This window comes from Neolamprologus multifasciatus, chromosome 7 (assembly GCF_963576455.1).
Source record: "Neolamprologus multifasciatus chromosome 7, fNeoMul1.2, whole genome shotgun sequence".
NCBI lineage: Eukaryota > Metazoa > Chordata > Actinopteri > Cichliformes > Cichlidae > Neolamprologus > Neolamprologus multifasciatus.
The window spans coordinates 3539050-3553549 of record NC_140445.1 but is presented as its reverse complement, the minus strand read 5'-3'; the positions used below and the strand labels follow the sequence as shown (position 1 = coordinate 3553549).

The 14500-nt window shown below is 42.4% G+C and overlaps 1 protein-coding gene across 4 annotated transcripts in view; it reads right to left on the bottom strand.

Moving 5' to 3' along the window:
* LOC146513492 (voltage-dependent calcium channel subunit alpha-2/delta-4-like) overlaps positions 1-995 on the bottom strand; it is a 108880-nt gene extending 107885 nt beyond the window's left edge. For all 4 annotated transcript variants that reach the window (XR_014875403.1, XM_085168742.1, XM_085168744.1 and 1 more), the window contains exon 1: positions 14-995. Coding sequence is in view for 3 of the 4 variants with exons in the window: in XM_085168742.1 (XP_085024868.1) it covers positions 14-141 (128 nt within the window). In the remaining variant the exon portion in view is untranslated. The remainder of the gene's footprint in view (positions 1-13) is intronic.
* Positions 996-14500: the final 13505 nt, after the last annotated feature.

The following is a 14500-nucleotide window of genomic DNA, read 5'->3' as shown; positions in this document are numbered from 1 at the left end:
ATTGTGCACTTACGTCTCAGGTGGGATCTTCATCTGAGCCTCAGCTGTGATCAAAAGGCAAAAAATTCCCATTAGCCTCAAGAGGGTCCTCATTCCCAAAACATTAATGCTGTCCATCCTGTATCCCTGAAGTCCGGACATGGAGCTCCTTTAAAGAGACTTTAAAGGAAGATTCTCAAACTGGGAGAAGCTCTGAATGTTCAAGAAGATGATAAAGAGTTTGGAAACGGTTTCCTCATGTTGGCTAAAGATAGGAAACGGTGACATTTACAGTTACAGACTTTTGACCCTGAACTCTTTCCATCACGTCTGAATAAACTGGTCCTGCTGCCAGCATCTTGTCTGTTTGCTTCAGCCTCTCATCTTCATCAGAGCAACTTCTAAGAGATCCAGAGAGACTCAAAATCATTGCACACCCGGACAAAGAGTTAAAAATCCATCCTACTGTCCACAGGAAAGACCTCTGTAGCAAGTTCCTCCAGGTTACTCCTTATGGAACCAGGAACAGTGAGTGGGCTCATTTCACCACCTTGCAGATATTAAAGAAAACATAAAGCTTGGTTGTCTGCAGTAGACACTGCGGCCACTTGCCTTTCCTGTCGCCCAATTTGTGGTGTAATCCACTTGGATTAAAAACTCCTCTTCCTCGTGGAAGAGAGCGTCACAGAGAGAGAGAGAGATGAGTGGGGAGGGATTGGAGCAGGGGATTGGATGCAGGCTCTGTTTTATCAGAGAGGATTAGAGCAATTTCTGGAGACAGACTCCCCAGCAGCCAATCACAGCTGCTGTAGAGAGAAAAAAAGAAGAAGAAAAAAAAGCACAGGCTCAGTTTGGCTGCTCAAAGAGAGAAAGAGAGAGAGAGCAGCTAACAAGGCATAATGCCCCAACACACACTCAGATAATCAGCTGATTGACAAAAACCCCCCACACTCAAGCATTCACATAAATTACATTTTATTGACACTCTTTAAAGTCATGAAGCTAAACCAGACACACACACAGAGACACACAGTCCAAGGTTTCACTCTACTGTCTGATCCAGATCCAACCAAGACTTTAAACCTTCAGTAAGCTGATAAAAACCCACTTAGAGGTAAAGCTGCTGACCAATTACGGCTCACCATCGTCATCCCAACCCATCAACAACATTATCTCCACAACTGGAAAAGGCAAAAAGAGGTGCAAATGTTACACCCCTGAAAACAGGGGGGAAAGAATCACGAGAGTGATTATGACTAGCGTCTCTCATGCAGTCGTTTAGAGGAGGAGAACGCGCGAAAGCCCCCTAGTGGAGAATAGAGACACTACTAATCGATCCCAGAAAAGGCTTACTAGCCGATCAGTGATGTATAGATTGCAGTTCTCTTAAATAACATGAAATCCATTAATATAACATGAAAAATAATAACCTCTTAACCATTTTCTTACCATAATAACGTTATTTTTGTCCTTATATCAACTGATATGAATTAGTATTGTGACAGTAACCTGTCACACTCTCCCCCACCAAGGTTATTATCATTAACGAAAACTAACGAAATAACGAAAACTAGAAGTGAAAAAACATTTTCGTTAACGGAAATAAAAATAAAAACAAAAAAAGGAAAACTAACTAAAACTAGAATGAGTGTTCACAAAACTAACTAAAATTAACTGAATTTATAGCAAAAATATGTTTAGTTTTCATTGATGTGTGCGTGTCATACAATAGTCAAGGGTGAAAATGAAGTTTAGTTTCCAGATTTTTTTCTTGCTGTGTCTCATTATGCCAGCAGGTGGCAGCACGTTAGTCGAGTCATCTGTGTTGCTGCTCCGTCCACGCGCAGAATCATGTCAGGAAAAGTCGGGAGCCAGAGTCCAATTTGGGATTACTTTGAATATGACTGTGTTTTGGATAAAGCAAGTGTCTTGTAGTGGAAACAGACAAATTATGAGGGACATTTCTAAAGGGAAAAAAATCCCACAAACCTTAAAGTGCACTTGAAAAGCTCACACAAGAAGGCTAACCTAGCTTAGCTTGAGAAGGTAAGGGAGCACACTCAACCCTCATCCCCAGAAACAGAAGCTAACCCCAGGCAAGGCAGCGTGATGCATCCCGAGACAACAGGACGGGGATATCTACACAACTGTGTGAGTCAATTACCTTCAAAAAGTTTATCAATTCACTTGAACCAAAATTACGAACACCCGGTGCTGCGAGAGTTAATAGTCTCATTGGGGCCAAGATATACATTTTATAGTTGCCTGGTATCAATGGTTGTTCATCTGCCTTTATTTATTTATTTAAAGAACCCATAGGTGGGAATGTGAGTTGTCTGTCTCTGCGTGTTAGCCCTGCGACAGACAGGCGACCTGTCCAGGGTGCAGTATGGTAGCTGGAATAGCAACACACCCAAGGATGAGCAGAATGACTGATATGATGAAACTGGGATTTTGTTACACTTAATTATTGCAAACACAACTAAAACTATAACTGAAACTAATCAAAACTAAACTGAAACTAAGGATTTTCAAAAAAATAAAAACTAAACTAAACTAGCAAACAATTGGTAAAAACTAATTAAAACTGATATAAAATTGAAAATCTGAAGTCAAAACTAAATAAACTAATGAAAATTGCAAAACTATTAAAATCCTGTCCCCCACTCAAAAAATGTCGTCCCGACATTATACCAACAAATTGCTTTTCAGTCTATATTCTCTTGTAGTCAGGGTATCAACAGTAGAGTGAACCATTGTCCTCAATTCTATGGGTTTAACACCACAGTCTATCACTGGTGACTGAAGACAAAGTCTATAACCAGTCCATATGTGAGTCTTCACAAAGTCTTTTGTCTATGGTTATAATCCACAGATGGGAAAAGTTAATGTCTTTTTCTTGATGACAGTCCGTAGGTACAGTCTTCAAGTCATAAGTGAAAAAGTGTCAACTTACATTTGCTGAAGTCCAGCAAATGTCCATGTGCCACCACATCAAGACCCATCTTGATGTGGTTGCATTCAGTTCGGCTGTTGACAAAATGTACGTTAGTGGGTTGTTGTCACTATAGACAGTAAAAGTTGGGGCATAGTACAAATAGTCTCTGAATTTGTCCGTGATGGCCCACTTTAAAGCTAAAATTCCAGTTTGCCTGCATGGAAGTGGTAGTTTTCTTCAGCTGCTGTTAGAGTACGGGAGCCATAAGCAATAACTCGCAGCTTACCATCTTGTCTCTGGTAAAACACGGCGCCTAGCCCTTTGTGTGAGGCGTCTGTGTGTACGATCGACGGCTGTGTGAAATCTGGGAATCCCAGCACTGGTGGGTGGAGCAAACAGTCTATTAGTTCCTCAAGTGCACTTTGATGCTGGTCAGTCCACACGATTTGTTTTGAGGAGGGCACAACTTGACTGGCTCTCTTTGGTCTTGCCCTTGTCCCTTTTGTGGTGTTTGAGTTCTCTGTGGTTTTGTCAGCTTTTAACAGTTCATACAAACAACCTGCTTTTCTGGAGAAGTCTTTTATGTATTGTCTGTAGTAGGAGAGAAGGCCTAACATTTTTCTGAGCTGACCAACATTTTGTGGTTTTATACCTTTGAGTGCTTTGACTGCTTCAAAGTCTGCAGGATCCACTTTACTACCCTCTGCAGACACTATTCTGCCCAAATAGCGCACCTCAGACTTAAACATGTCACACTTACTTGGCTTAAGCTTTATACCAAAGCCTCTCAATCTCTGGAGCACTTTTCTCACGTCCTCCAAGTGATCTTTGAATGTTTTGCTGTAAACTAATGTGTCATCCAGATAGGGGATGCAGATGTTGTCGCGCAGCCCATCCACGCACTCTTCCATACAGTGCTGAAATGCTGCAGGGGCATTCATAAGTCCAAAGGGGATGCAAATTCACTCATATAATCCCCAGGGGGTCACAATCAATCAATCAATCAAAGCTTTATTCGCCACATGCAGGTTGCCCTGCAGTGAAATGGGACCCCCCCCCCCCCCCCGACCTTACACACACAACACAGACATTACATGGGGATACAAGTCGGAGATCGGTAGCGTTACAGAAAAACACTGAAATATACACTACAGTGGGAAAGTACAAGAGGAAAAAGAGAGACCTCTACTCATGCTGTGCTTCAATGGTAGGACAGCATGAGAACAGGAAACAAAAAAACTCCTCTGCACAAAAAGCACATAAATGTGGAAGGAAAAGCTAAATAATAAACCAAAATAATAAAGTGCTTAATATACATATACCTGAACAGGTTTTCCGACAAAATGGCTGACAATAGCGGCGTTTTTAGCTCCTGACGTTAACCAGGCGAGAAATTTGGGTGTAGTGATGGATGCAGACCTAAACTTAGAAAAACACATTAAGACAATAACAAAATCAGCTTACTATCACCTCAAGAATATTTCAAGGATAAAAGATCTGATGTCTCACCAGGACCTGGAAAAACTAGTCCATGCATTCATCTTTAGTAGGCTTGATTACTGTAACAGCATCTTTACAGGTCGACCTAAAAAATCAGTCAGACAACTACACCCTGAACAATGTAAATGAAATAAATGAATGTAATGAATGAATGAATGAAATGTAAATGAATAAAGAGCGCTAAAGACCTGATGAAAAACATGTTAGTTTGATTTTAGGGCAACAGTCAGACACCAGCTCCAGACGGTTTCCATGTAAGATTTGTTATTTTCAAGTGAAGCTCATTTAGTTTGGCTTTCTCAGGAAACTCTTCAGCCTGAACCTTATTTTTTAAAAACAGACTACATCAAACACCCTTAATGCTTAAGGATATTTAAACTAAAATATTATCTATGTTACACACACACTATTAAACACTGGTAAACTATTTTAAGAATAAAACTCCTGACTCATTTTGTGCCCCTGCCTGTGAAAGGTGACATGAAGTAAAAATAACTTTTCGGGGAGGCAAAAAATATCACATCATGTTGGCTCTCTAAATAGTTTGTCTGCCTCGTATCAATCTGAAATTTGAGTCAGTCTGAAGTCGCAGTTCATCCTGCTGCACACGTCTGTCCCATCCTGACTTTCACATTAAGAGTCCTGCAACTTGTTTTTACTTCCCTTCTGGGCGAGTGTCTCCACTTCGAAAGTTTTATGCTCCTGAAAACATTGAGACGTCATCTCGGATCATCTAAAAACCCCTCAGGAGCAGAATTGTCAGGTGCTCAGGTGGAGAAATCAAAGTGAACTGTAAGTGCAGGTCTGTTGGCAGCAGTTTGGTGGTTTCACAGTTTCCAGACGCCCATTAATTATTGATCAGCGTCACAAGAATAACCACAGAGTGATCAATAGATCAGAGTGTCAGAGAAGAGCTAAACCTTCACTGCTGTGACCGCATCACATCCACTCTGTGTTGAGGGCGACTGTGGTTCAGGTGGTTGGGAAGCTCATCTGTAACCGCAAGGTTCGATCCCCCAGCTCGCTCTGTCCTGGTCGTTGTGTCCTTGGTAAGACACTTCACCTACCGCCTACTGGTGTTGGCCAGAGGGGCCGATGGCGCGATATGGCAGCCTCGCTTCTGTCAGTCTGCCCCAGGGCAGCTGTGGCTACAACTGTAGCTGCCTCCACCAGTGTGTGAATGTGAGAGTGAATGAATAGTGGAATTGTAAAGCGCTTTGGGTGCCTTGAAAAGCGCTTTAGAAATGCAATCCATTATTGTTGATTGATCATACTTTATTCATCCCGAGGGAAATTGGGTTAAGGCTGCCAGCCGTGCCAGCGCCGTCTTACCCTTTTAACCCATTAAGAAACGACACTGATCGTATCTCTAAAGCATCCGTCATGACTCAACTTACTGTAGGTAAAAACTTTTCAGAGGCAAGATAAAAATAATGAAGGGTAATTCTGTTAAAACAACTTCACAATCCACATTTTGCTGTCTCCACACAATTAAAATTAATTAACTATTAAAAATAGTTGCCGGTTCCATCCATTCGCTTCCACCTATCCCAGCTGTCATAGGGTGAGAGGCGGGGTACACCCTGGACTAATTAACCTATCCCCACAAGCTGCATGTCTTTACTCACTTTGGACGGTGGGAGGAAGCCGGTGTACCCGGAGGGAACCCACGCAAACACAGGGAGAACATGCAAACTCCACACAGTGGCAGCCTGATGGTGGAATTGAACTCAGGACCTGCTGTGCAGCAACAGTGCTGACCACCATGCTGCCTAGTTGCCGGTTATTGGATGTAATTTTTTCCCCAGCACAGTCTCATGTTTAAATAAGCTCAGGGCAACCACTACAAAAAGTCCTACAGATAAACACATAAACACAAGCAGGTATTTAAATACAGAAACGATGGAAATGTAACTAGATGGAAAAAAATCAAGAATCTGGCTGACGGATTGAAGTGCGTTTACCTGAAGAGTTTTTAAAGGGGTCACTGAGACTGTGTTTTGGATTTGCTCAGGCAGGTAATTTCATAGTTTTGGGGCTCACCTCAGGAACAGATCACACAGGCTGGCTCATAAAAGCCTTAAAGTTGATATTAAGTCTTAAATTCAATTCTGAAAAATGCTGTGAGCCAGCACAGGAGGCTAAAAGAGGTCACAAGGTCACTTCTCAAACCCTGGTGGCAGAGTCTGAACAAAATGAAGCAAAAGAAGGAAATTTTGGTTGTGGCAGTGGGAGAGACGGCTGAAATAATCAACCTGAAAGACGGTCAAGGCATGCAAAATGGCCTCAGCATTTTCAAGAGATAGTTTTTCTTCTTATGCACGTAAGACCCTAAGAAGAAGAAGAAATAATAATGAGCCAGCAGCTCCCTCTAGTGTAGGAACTGCAGCACTAGAAAGATAGAAGTGTTGTCATCTGCTGGACAGTTTACACTGGTGTTAAAAGAAAGTGCTTCTCCTGGGAAGTGACAGCAAATTCTGACAGAATATTCATCGTATTATATTTTAATGGCTAAAACAAACTCCAAAACTGAAAGAAATACCTTTATTATGTATTAAGATAAAGGAAATGTATATTTTACAAGGTAAAACCTCTTCAATGCTAAAGACAGAACTCCAACAATCAAATGATCCACTATGAGAAAGTATGGTGAAAGTGAGGAGGAAGTCCTTTCTAAAAGGAAGAGATCTGCTGCACCAAGCTCAGGGAGGTCCAGCTTCTTGTTGGGCTCAGCTGGAGCGTGAGGGGACAGAGAGGAAAGTAAAGAGGACGACTGAGTTTCAACCAAAGTGATGACGTGGAGCCTCCAGAAAGGAAAACAGCATGATCAGCTGTATGATACCCTGTTTGCATTGCAATCATCCTCAGGACCTTCATCATAAGCTTGTTAAAGTAAAGTAGTAAAGTAAAGATGAAGATTGAGAGACCAAGCACAACAAACAGAAACACAACTGTGTGATTATTTAAGAAGCATGTGTAACCAGCATGAGGGGAAGTGTAACCTAGCTCGTAATCGATATGTATGAATGCTGGTGATCGCCTCTGAGCATATCTGAATTCATTTTGTGGAGGATTTTCTGATCAAAATATTAAGAGTATGAAGGTGTCGTGGAGATGTGGATCAGGTTTTAAAACACAAACTGCCTTCGTCATTTTTTATGGCTAACAACTGATTCCTCACATAAGCACATTCTTCACTGGGACTTGCCTCAGCACTCTGCAAGTGTGTGTGTGTGTAAAGGTGCTGATGAGGTGGGTTTCGGCTCCTCCGGGTGGCGTTGAGGATCTGGTAACAGTGTGTTCTCAGTGTCAGAGCAGAGAGTAAATCACAGCCCCCTGCTGGTCGTTAAAAAGAATGCACGTTAAATTTACTTCAGCACATTCCGTGTCAGTTCATCAGATGCCCTCCACTCGGCCATCTCAGAGTTGAAAAGATTCACTTCAGAACAAGAGAAAATGCACAAGATCAGGTTCTCGCTACCGTTAGCTTTGTCATAAATGCTTTAAGTGATAAATGTAGAGACTTTGAACCCATCTGTCACTCGTACCACTGTCCCGCTGTGCTCACTTACACCGTCTTCACATAATTCTCTTCCTCACGCAGTGCCACTGTTGCTCGCTTGGTACTGTCACATGCTTTTTCTCGAGCCGCAAACAGGAAGTGAAGTTTCGGCATAAAGATATACTGCTCACTGATCATCACCTCTCTCCTTAACCTAGTTTCAACAACTCTTTCCTGTATCTCGATGCTTTGGCTCATTCAGTGTAACCCTTTACTGTTATTAAAGCTCTGCACATTAACCTTTTCCTTGAAAATCAGTGCCAATTCCCCAGACTTCCTCTCACGTTCCAAGACTGTGCTAAACAGCCTAGTAAAGTAAGTGATCTGGACCAACGACCTCTACACTCTTTCCTGTCTTCGTGGCATTGAATAATTGACAGTGAGACCTACATTTTCATCATGCCTGATGAATTTAAACACATCATAAAGGATCCAGTGAAGGAAACCTGTAGACATATTTCAGAGATCTGCACATGCTCAGAGTAACCGTGCTCCCCCCAGCAGCAGTTGGACATGTGATACCTGAGATATGTGACACATAGTGTGACATGCCACAGCGTCACTGGGCTCATCAAATCCTATCCTGGGGTCAAAGGTCAGGTGGTGTCTTCAGGAAGAGGGCAGTTGCGTAACAACCTTCCCACATACTTAAGATCAGTGCTGATCAGTCAAGATTCTTTGTGTGAGTTTCATTCACTTAACCCTTTAAGACCTACCATAGAACCAAGTCCGCCAGAGCTTATATTATATGTTTACATGCTGTGGAGCCATTTTTGGGAGCATTTCAAGTTGCTATACATCAATACAACCATTATAGCCAAAATTTTAATAATATGCATGCAATAAGTGCATAGTAATTACATAAATTGCAAAAAAGTGCAATAAACTACAAAAAAATTGAAAATTGTTTTTGTTTTTTTAACATATATTTCTAGTTAGAGAAATTTAAGAGGCTTATCCCTCAAAACTGTAAATACAAAAAAGTTGCACAAAATAGTTTCCCACCACAGGAAATTTATTTTGAGTGTCTTCATAGTTTTATTTTTGAAATACACCAATTTTTATACACTGCAGGAAAAACGAAAATAAATATTATACTGCAAATTTGCAAAAAAGCAGCATATGCATCAAAATAAACTATTTCCAGCAGAGCAATATGAGTCCTAAGCATCCCAGAAACGACACAGAAAGTCATAAAGTCAAACATAACTTTTAAAAACACCAGTATAGGCTCATGAGGCCCTGATGGTAAAAAAAACTACATTTCCGCGAAAATGACGTCACTTCCGGTTTCGGGCAGGTCATGGCGGACATGCAAAAGTTCGCGCTGACGTCTATTCCAAGGTAGGAAGTGTTACAAACAGCTGATCGGATCGGCAAAGCCTGTTTCTGGAATATTATGTTTTTGTTGCTGCAAGTGCTTTTTATGCAGTTTTTGCAAAGCTATACGTGGAAGGAAACTGTGACCGAGGACAAGCTGATGGCATAAGATGTAAGTACAACTCCTCCGGTTTCATATGCAAAAAAAAATTATTGCGCTAGCTTACGTGGTTGCAGAGCTACCGGGATTTAAAAAATAGTTACGCAAAACGGCGTGCCCGCTCTGACCGGCTTTAAAGGGTTAAAGAAACAGCAGTTTGCTCCAAACGTCTGTAGAGGATTACTGACCGAACATGGAACATAACCACTCTGAATGAATGAAAGACAACATAGACAACATAGACATCACATGGGAATACAGGTTGGAGATCGGCAGCATTACAGAAAAACACTGAAAAATTACACAACGATGGGAAAGTACAAGAGGAAAAAAAGAGACCTCTACTCATGCTGGGCACCTATGGGAGGACAGCATGAGAACAGGAAACAAAAAAACTCCTCTGCACAGAGAGCACATAAATGTCCACAATACAACATTGGAGCACGTGACAAGCCACAGGGTTGGGTAGGGGGTGAGGAGTAATCCGAACATCATCCGCTGGTTTGTGGAAGTCCGTTCTGAACCAGTGAGGAGGAAGTCTTCCTGTGTTGGAAAGGCTCATGGCTCATAGTTATGTTAACATTAAGCCACAATCATTTGTCATATAATTATTTTAAAATGCTCCAGAGTGCAACAATAGACCCCCCCTCCCCCACAATAAAACAAAAAAAACAAGGGACAGGTTGGTGGATATTAGAGGAACTGTAGTTTTTCCCACTTAACGAAGTTACGGGTTCATGTTTCTCTCCCCAGCCAACATATTCCTCAAAAATGTTGGCTGGGGCACGAGGAAAGCACATCCTGTGCCGAGATGAAGTCCCATCCATCCATTTATTTTATTCCGCTTTGGTAAAATCCCTTTTTAAAAAGTAAAAAAATTAGATATAGTACCAAAGCTTTATTAAAAACGTTCGTAAAATTCAGCCTACTTCTCCGTGCAGAAAATGCACAGGTGCTATAATTAAAAGCTCTGTTTATCCCTGTAACATAAGCTGGTCGCTGGTTCTGCCCAGCATGCTGCGCGAACCCATCCCCATACACACTCGTGTTTTCATATCTTTGTGGGAACATCTAATTGACATAATGCTTTCCCTAGCCGCTTACCTTAACCCTAACCATCAAAAATGAATACCTAACCTAATACCCTGACACCAAAAGCACATTTTGAGCCTCAAAACTGTCTTCAAACTCGTGGGGATGGGGAGTTTGTCCCCATAAGGGCTGTTGGTCCCCACAGGTATAGTAAACTTCCAATTTTTGGTCCCCAAAAAGATTTGTAAACATGGTACACACACGCAGTGGTTCAGAGTTCGGTTATTTGTGCTTTTGCCTTTTCAGGCCGTTGTTGCTGGCTGGCTTTCTCCACACGCAGCTGTCCAACTATATCCTGGCCAGTATACAGTATAATGTGGATACAAAAGCTGTCTTATTGTCCGATTCTTCAAGGGCAGAAGCTGTATTATTAAAAAGCAGCCTTCTCAAGTATATTACAAGCTATGATCATTAGCTAATGGATTTTCAAGTGACAAAGCTTGAAAATGAAATAAAACGCCAAACGATACGAACTATCAGATGATCTATTATGAGCAAACACTTGGTGAAAGTTGGGAAGAAGAACTCCTTTTTAACAGGAAAAGAGCATCAGAACCAGGTTTAGGGATGGGTAACCATAAACCTCTACCAGGTGGGGGTAGAGATGATGAGCTGTGATGAGTCATTATAGAGCGCATTCTACTTTATGTAAGACTTCCACGTGTAAACGTCTGCACTTTAAAGTCAACGTATTATCGTTCTGCACAATTTTGTGTATTTTGAATAGTGAATTGCCTGCCCCCCCACCCCGGCAGCTGTTGAGCTATCAAAGTGCAGTCCATCATCTTTGGCCTCGTGTTAACACACCAGCACACTCATGACCAACACTATGTGTGTGTGCATGTGAGGAGGGGGTTTCATCCCTGTGATACGGAGGGCTTAGCCAGCCCCGAGCACAACAATGGCTGCATTGAGGAGGACATTGCCCCACGTGGCCTGGCATGGATGGAGTGTTATGGAGGAGTTTGGGGGGATGGCGGGGATGTTTTTTGGTCGAGGGGGTTGTTATGCACTGAGACCCTGAGCCCTGCAGCTGTCGCCTGGCACGCTCCGGTCTCGGGGAGAACCGACAACTCACATCAATGCCAAGTGTCCTGGTGCGGCCGATGGCGGGGGCTTCTGTCATCGCAGGGCATCTGGAGGAAGGGGGGTAAAGTGGAAGGTGGTGTGGGGGTAACAACCTCTATAACACCAACAGAGCTGCCCGAACCCCCACGCTCCCCTGTAACCCCTGGGCTCCACGTCACCCAGCTGCTTCAATGGAACGTGTCACAATTTGAGCGTCAAGCCTTTTATATCACCAACACGTGATCGGCCGTCAAATCAAAGCTTCAAAAGCAGCAGCTGTCAATCTCTCTTGCAAATGAGGTGACTCATGCCTGCCAGCTTATAGGGAATACTTTGTATATTTCAGGGATATAATAATAAACTGTCTTTGTAACAGCAGGTAAATAAACAGGACAAATCAATAAAAATGAAGCCTAGATTCACAGCTCCTTCTCTGAGCCACAAAGAAAGAGAAAATATGACACGCTTCTTTAGTTGATGACTCTCGTTTTTATAGAAGGTTGTTTTTCTCAGCGTATTACTTCAAAAATATATACACACTATATTTCCTGAACTAAAACAAAGCAGTCAGTTAAAAAAAGCCTCATCTCATGCCAGCCCGTTCTCACTCCCGAGGCGTAACATGCCGACGTTTTGTCACGTCCCGCGGCGTTCCTGAGGAACGCAAAAGGAGACATTCGGCGTTCTTATAGTACGTGGCGGGTTATGGCCGAAATCCAGTGCAATGACGCTTCCGCGGTAATAGATGTTCCAGCCCTGTATTCCAGCCATAAACCTAACCTTATCCCTAGCCCTAACCATAACCTTTTTCCTGATCTTAACCAGGACTTTAATGATGTTAAATAGCGTGTTTCTGAGCGATTTGAAGAAAAAGGGCGAACATGTGTAGATTGAGTCCATACGGTTCTCATATTTCCTCATTTTTCCGAGGTCGTCATTTAGGAACGTGGTGGGTAGCCGAAAACGTAATATGTTGACGATTTGTCACCTAGCGTAAAATGTTACGCTTTGGGAGTGAGAACGTGTTGCTCATGCAGTGGATGCCCCCCCCCAAAAAAAAGAATATTCATATAATGACAAATCACAACAACAGTCATCTCAAGGTGATTCATATTGTAAGGTAATGACTAACAATCAGACAACCCCCTTCAAGTAAGAACTTGGTGACAGTGGGAAGGAAAAACTCCCTTTTAACAGGAAAAGACCTCCAGCAGAACTGGGCTCAGGGAGGGGCGGGGCCATCTGCTGTGAACTTTCGGGGGTGAGGAAAGGGTAGTCGAGCAGTTTGCTAATGTTTCACAGTAAAAGCCTTGTGAACTAATGCTAGGGCTATTAATTTGAACGTTATGGGGAGTAGGACAGATATCGTAAATGGCAGGTTTCCCAGGGAAAATTCCAGGTTTTCTTTAGGAACGTGTTCTGTTTGTTCCATAGTAACCACAGTCTGCTGTACAATGTGAGCGTCTACTGAAGCTGTGACAGCGTGGGTGTAGTAGATGCTGACAATCTTAAGTTATTCACTTCCTGCTAAATAAAAGTAAACGCTTTAACTAAAAAAACATGTGCTGCATTTAATGTGTGCAACAAGAGACGACAAGATACATGAGCAAATATGCCTGATGAATAAAACATGATCTCTGTGGGGACACCGTCCTGTCCAGACTGGTTCCTGACTGGATTTGTCCAGCTGACACACACACATGCACCTTTGATGATGTTCTGAATAAAAATAACTGGAAATCCAAGTTGTATATTTATAGGATGCGTCTCACACAGTGACACAGCAGAGCAGAGATCATTTAACAAACACAAAACTGAATTATAACCCTACCATTCGAATGTCACAGATTTCCCAGAGATTTCTTTTTTCTTATTTTCTGGCATTTTCTCTTTTTTGGAACACTCTCTGTAAACAGAGATGGCTGCGAGGGAAAATCCTAGAAGATCAGCAGTTTCTGAAACACTCAGATCTGCAAACAACCGCACCATGTTCAAAGTCACTTAAATCACCTTTCTTCCCCATTCTGATGCTTGATTTAAACCTCAGCAGGTCAACCTTGACATCTAAATGCATTGAGTTGCTGCCATGTGATTGGTTGACTGAATATTTGCCTTGATTCGCAGTTGAAGAGATGGTCAGCAAGTGTGTAACCTCTGCAGACGGTTTTCCTACTACTTGAGGTCTCCTCTAAGCTGACCGTGGCCCAGAAATCCTCTAAACGAAGGCCAAGGATGCATCCTGATGCCCAAAACAACTTAAACCTTCTCCTTTTTACTAGAGCAGCACATCTGCTCCAGTGGATCTCTAAGTTCTTCCCTTTCTCTGACAATGAGCTCAGCTAAACTATGAATTAAACTCCTGTTCTGCCCTCAGTGTAATTGTTTTGGTCTCTAAAAAGAGGCCAGAAAACGTTTCAACCAGTAAACCAGAAGCTTGGCCTTCCTGGTCATCTCTCTCTGAGCAAAGGTTCTGCATAAAGCCCCCATTTATTAAAAGTTTATGATATTACCACTATTTCTGTTTTCATCATTATGTTTTGTCCTTTTTGCACAGTAGATCTATGTAAAACTGAAAGTACTCACGAGTCATGACACTGACACCATGGGAGCTCTAAAGTTTCTGGCACGGTCCCCAGGTCTGCTTGGTCCTAGCACCTGCGCCTATTGTTCCACACACATCAGCCATCACTCTGTGACGGCAGGCTGGTCGTCAGTAGAGGTTCCAGCACCTCGTTGCATTGGTAACGCACCCAGTCTATGTCAGTCGATCCTTTGATCCAGTCGATCGCTGATAAGATGCACCTTTTCTTGTTGGCTGTTGCTAAATGTCATTCTTACTACATCTCACTCCATCACTGTGTCTCTTGCTCATTTGGCACAC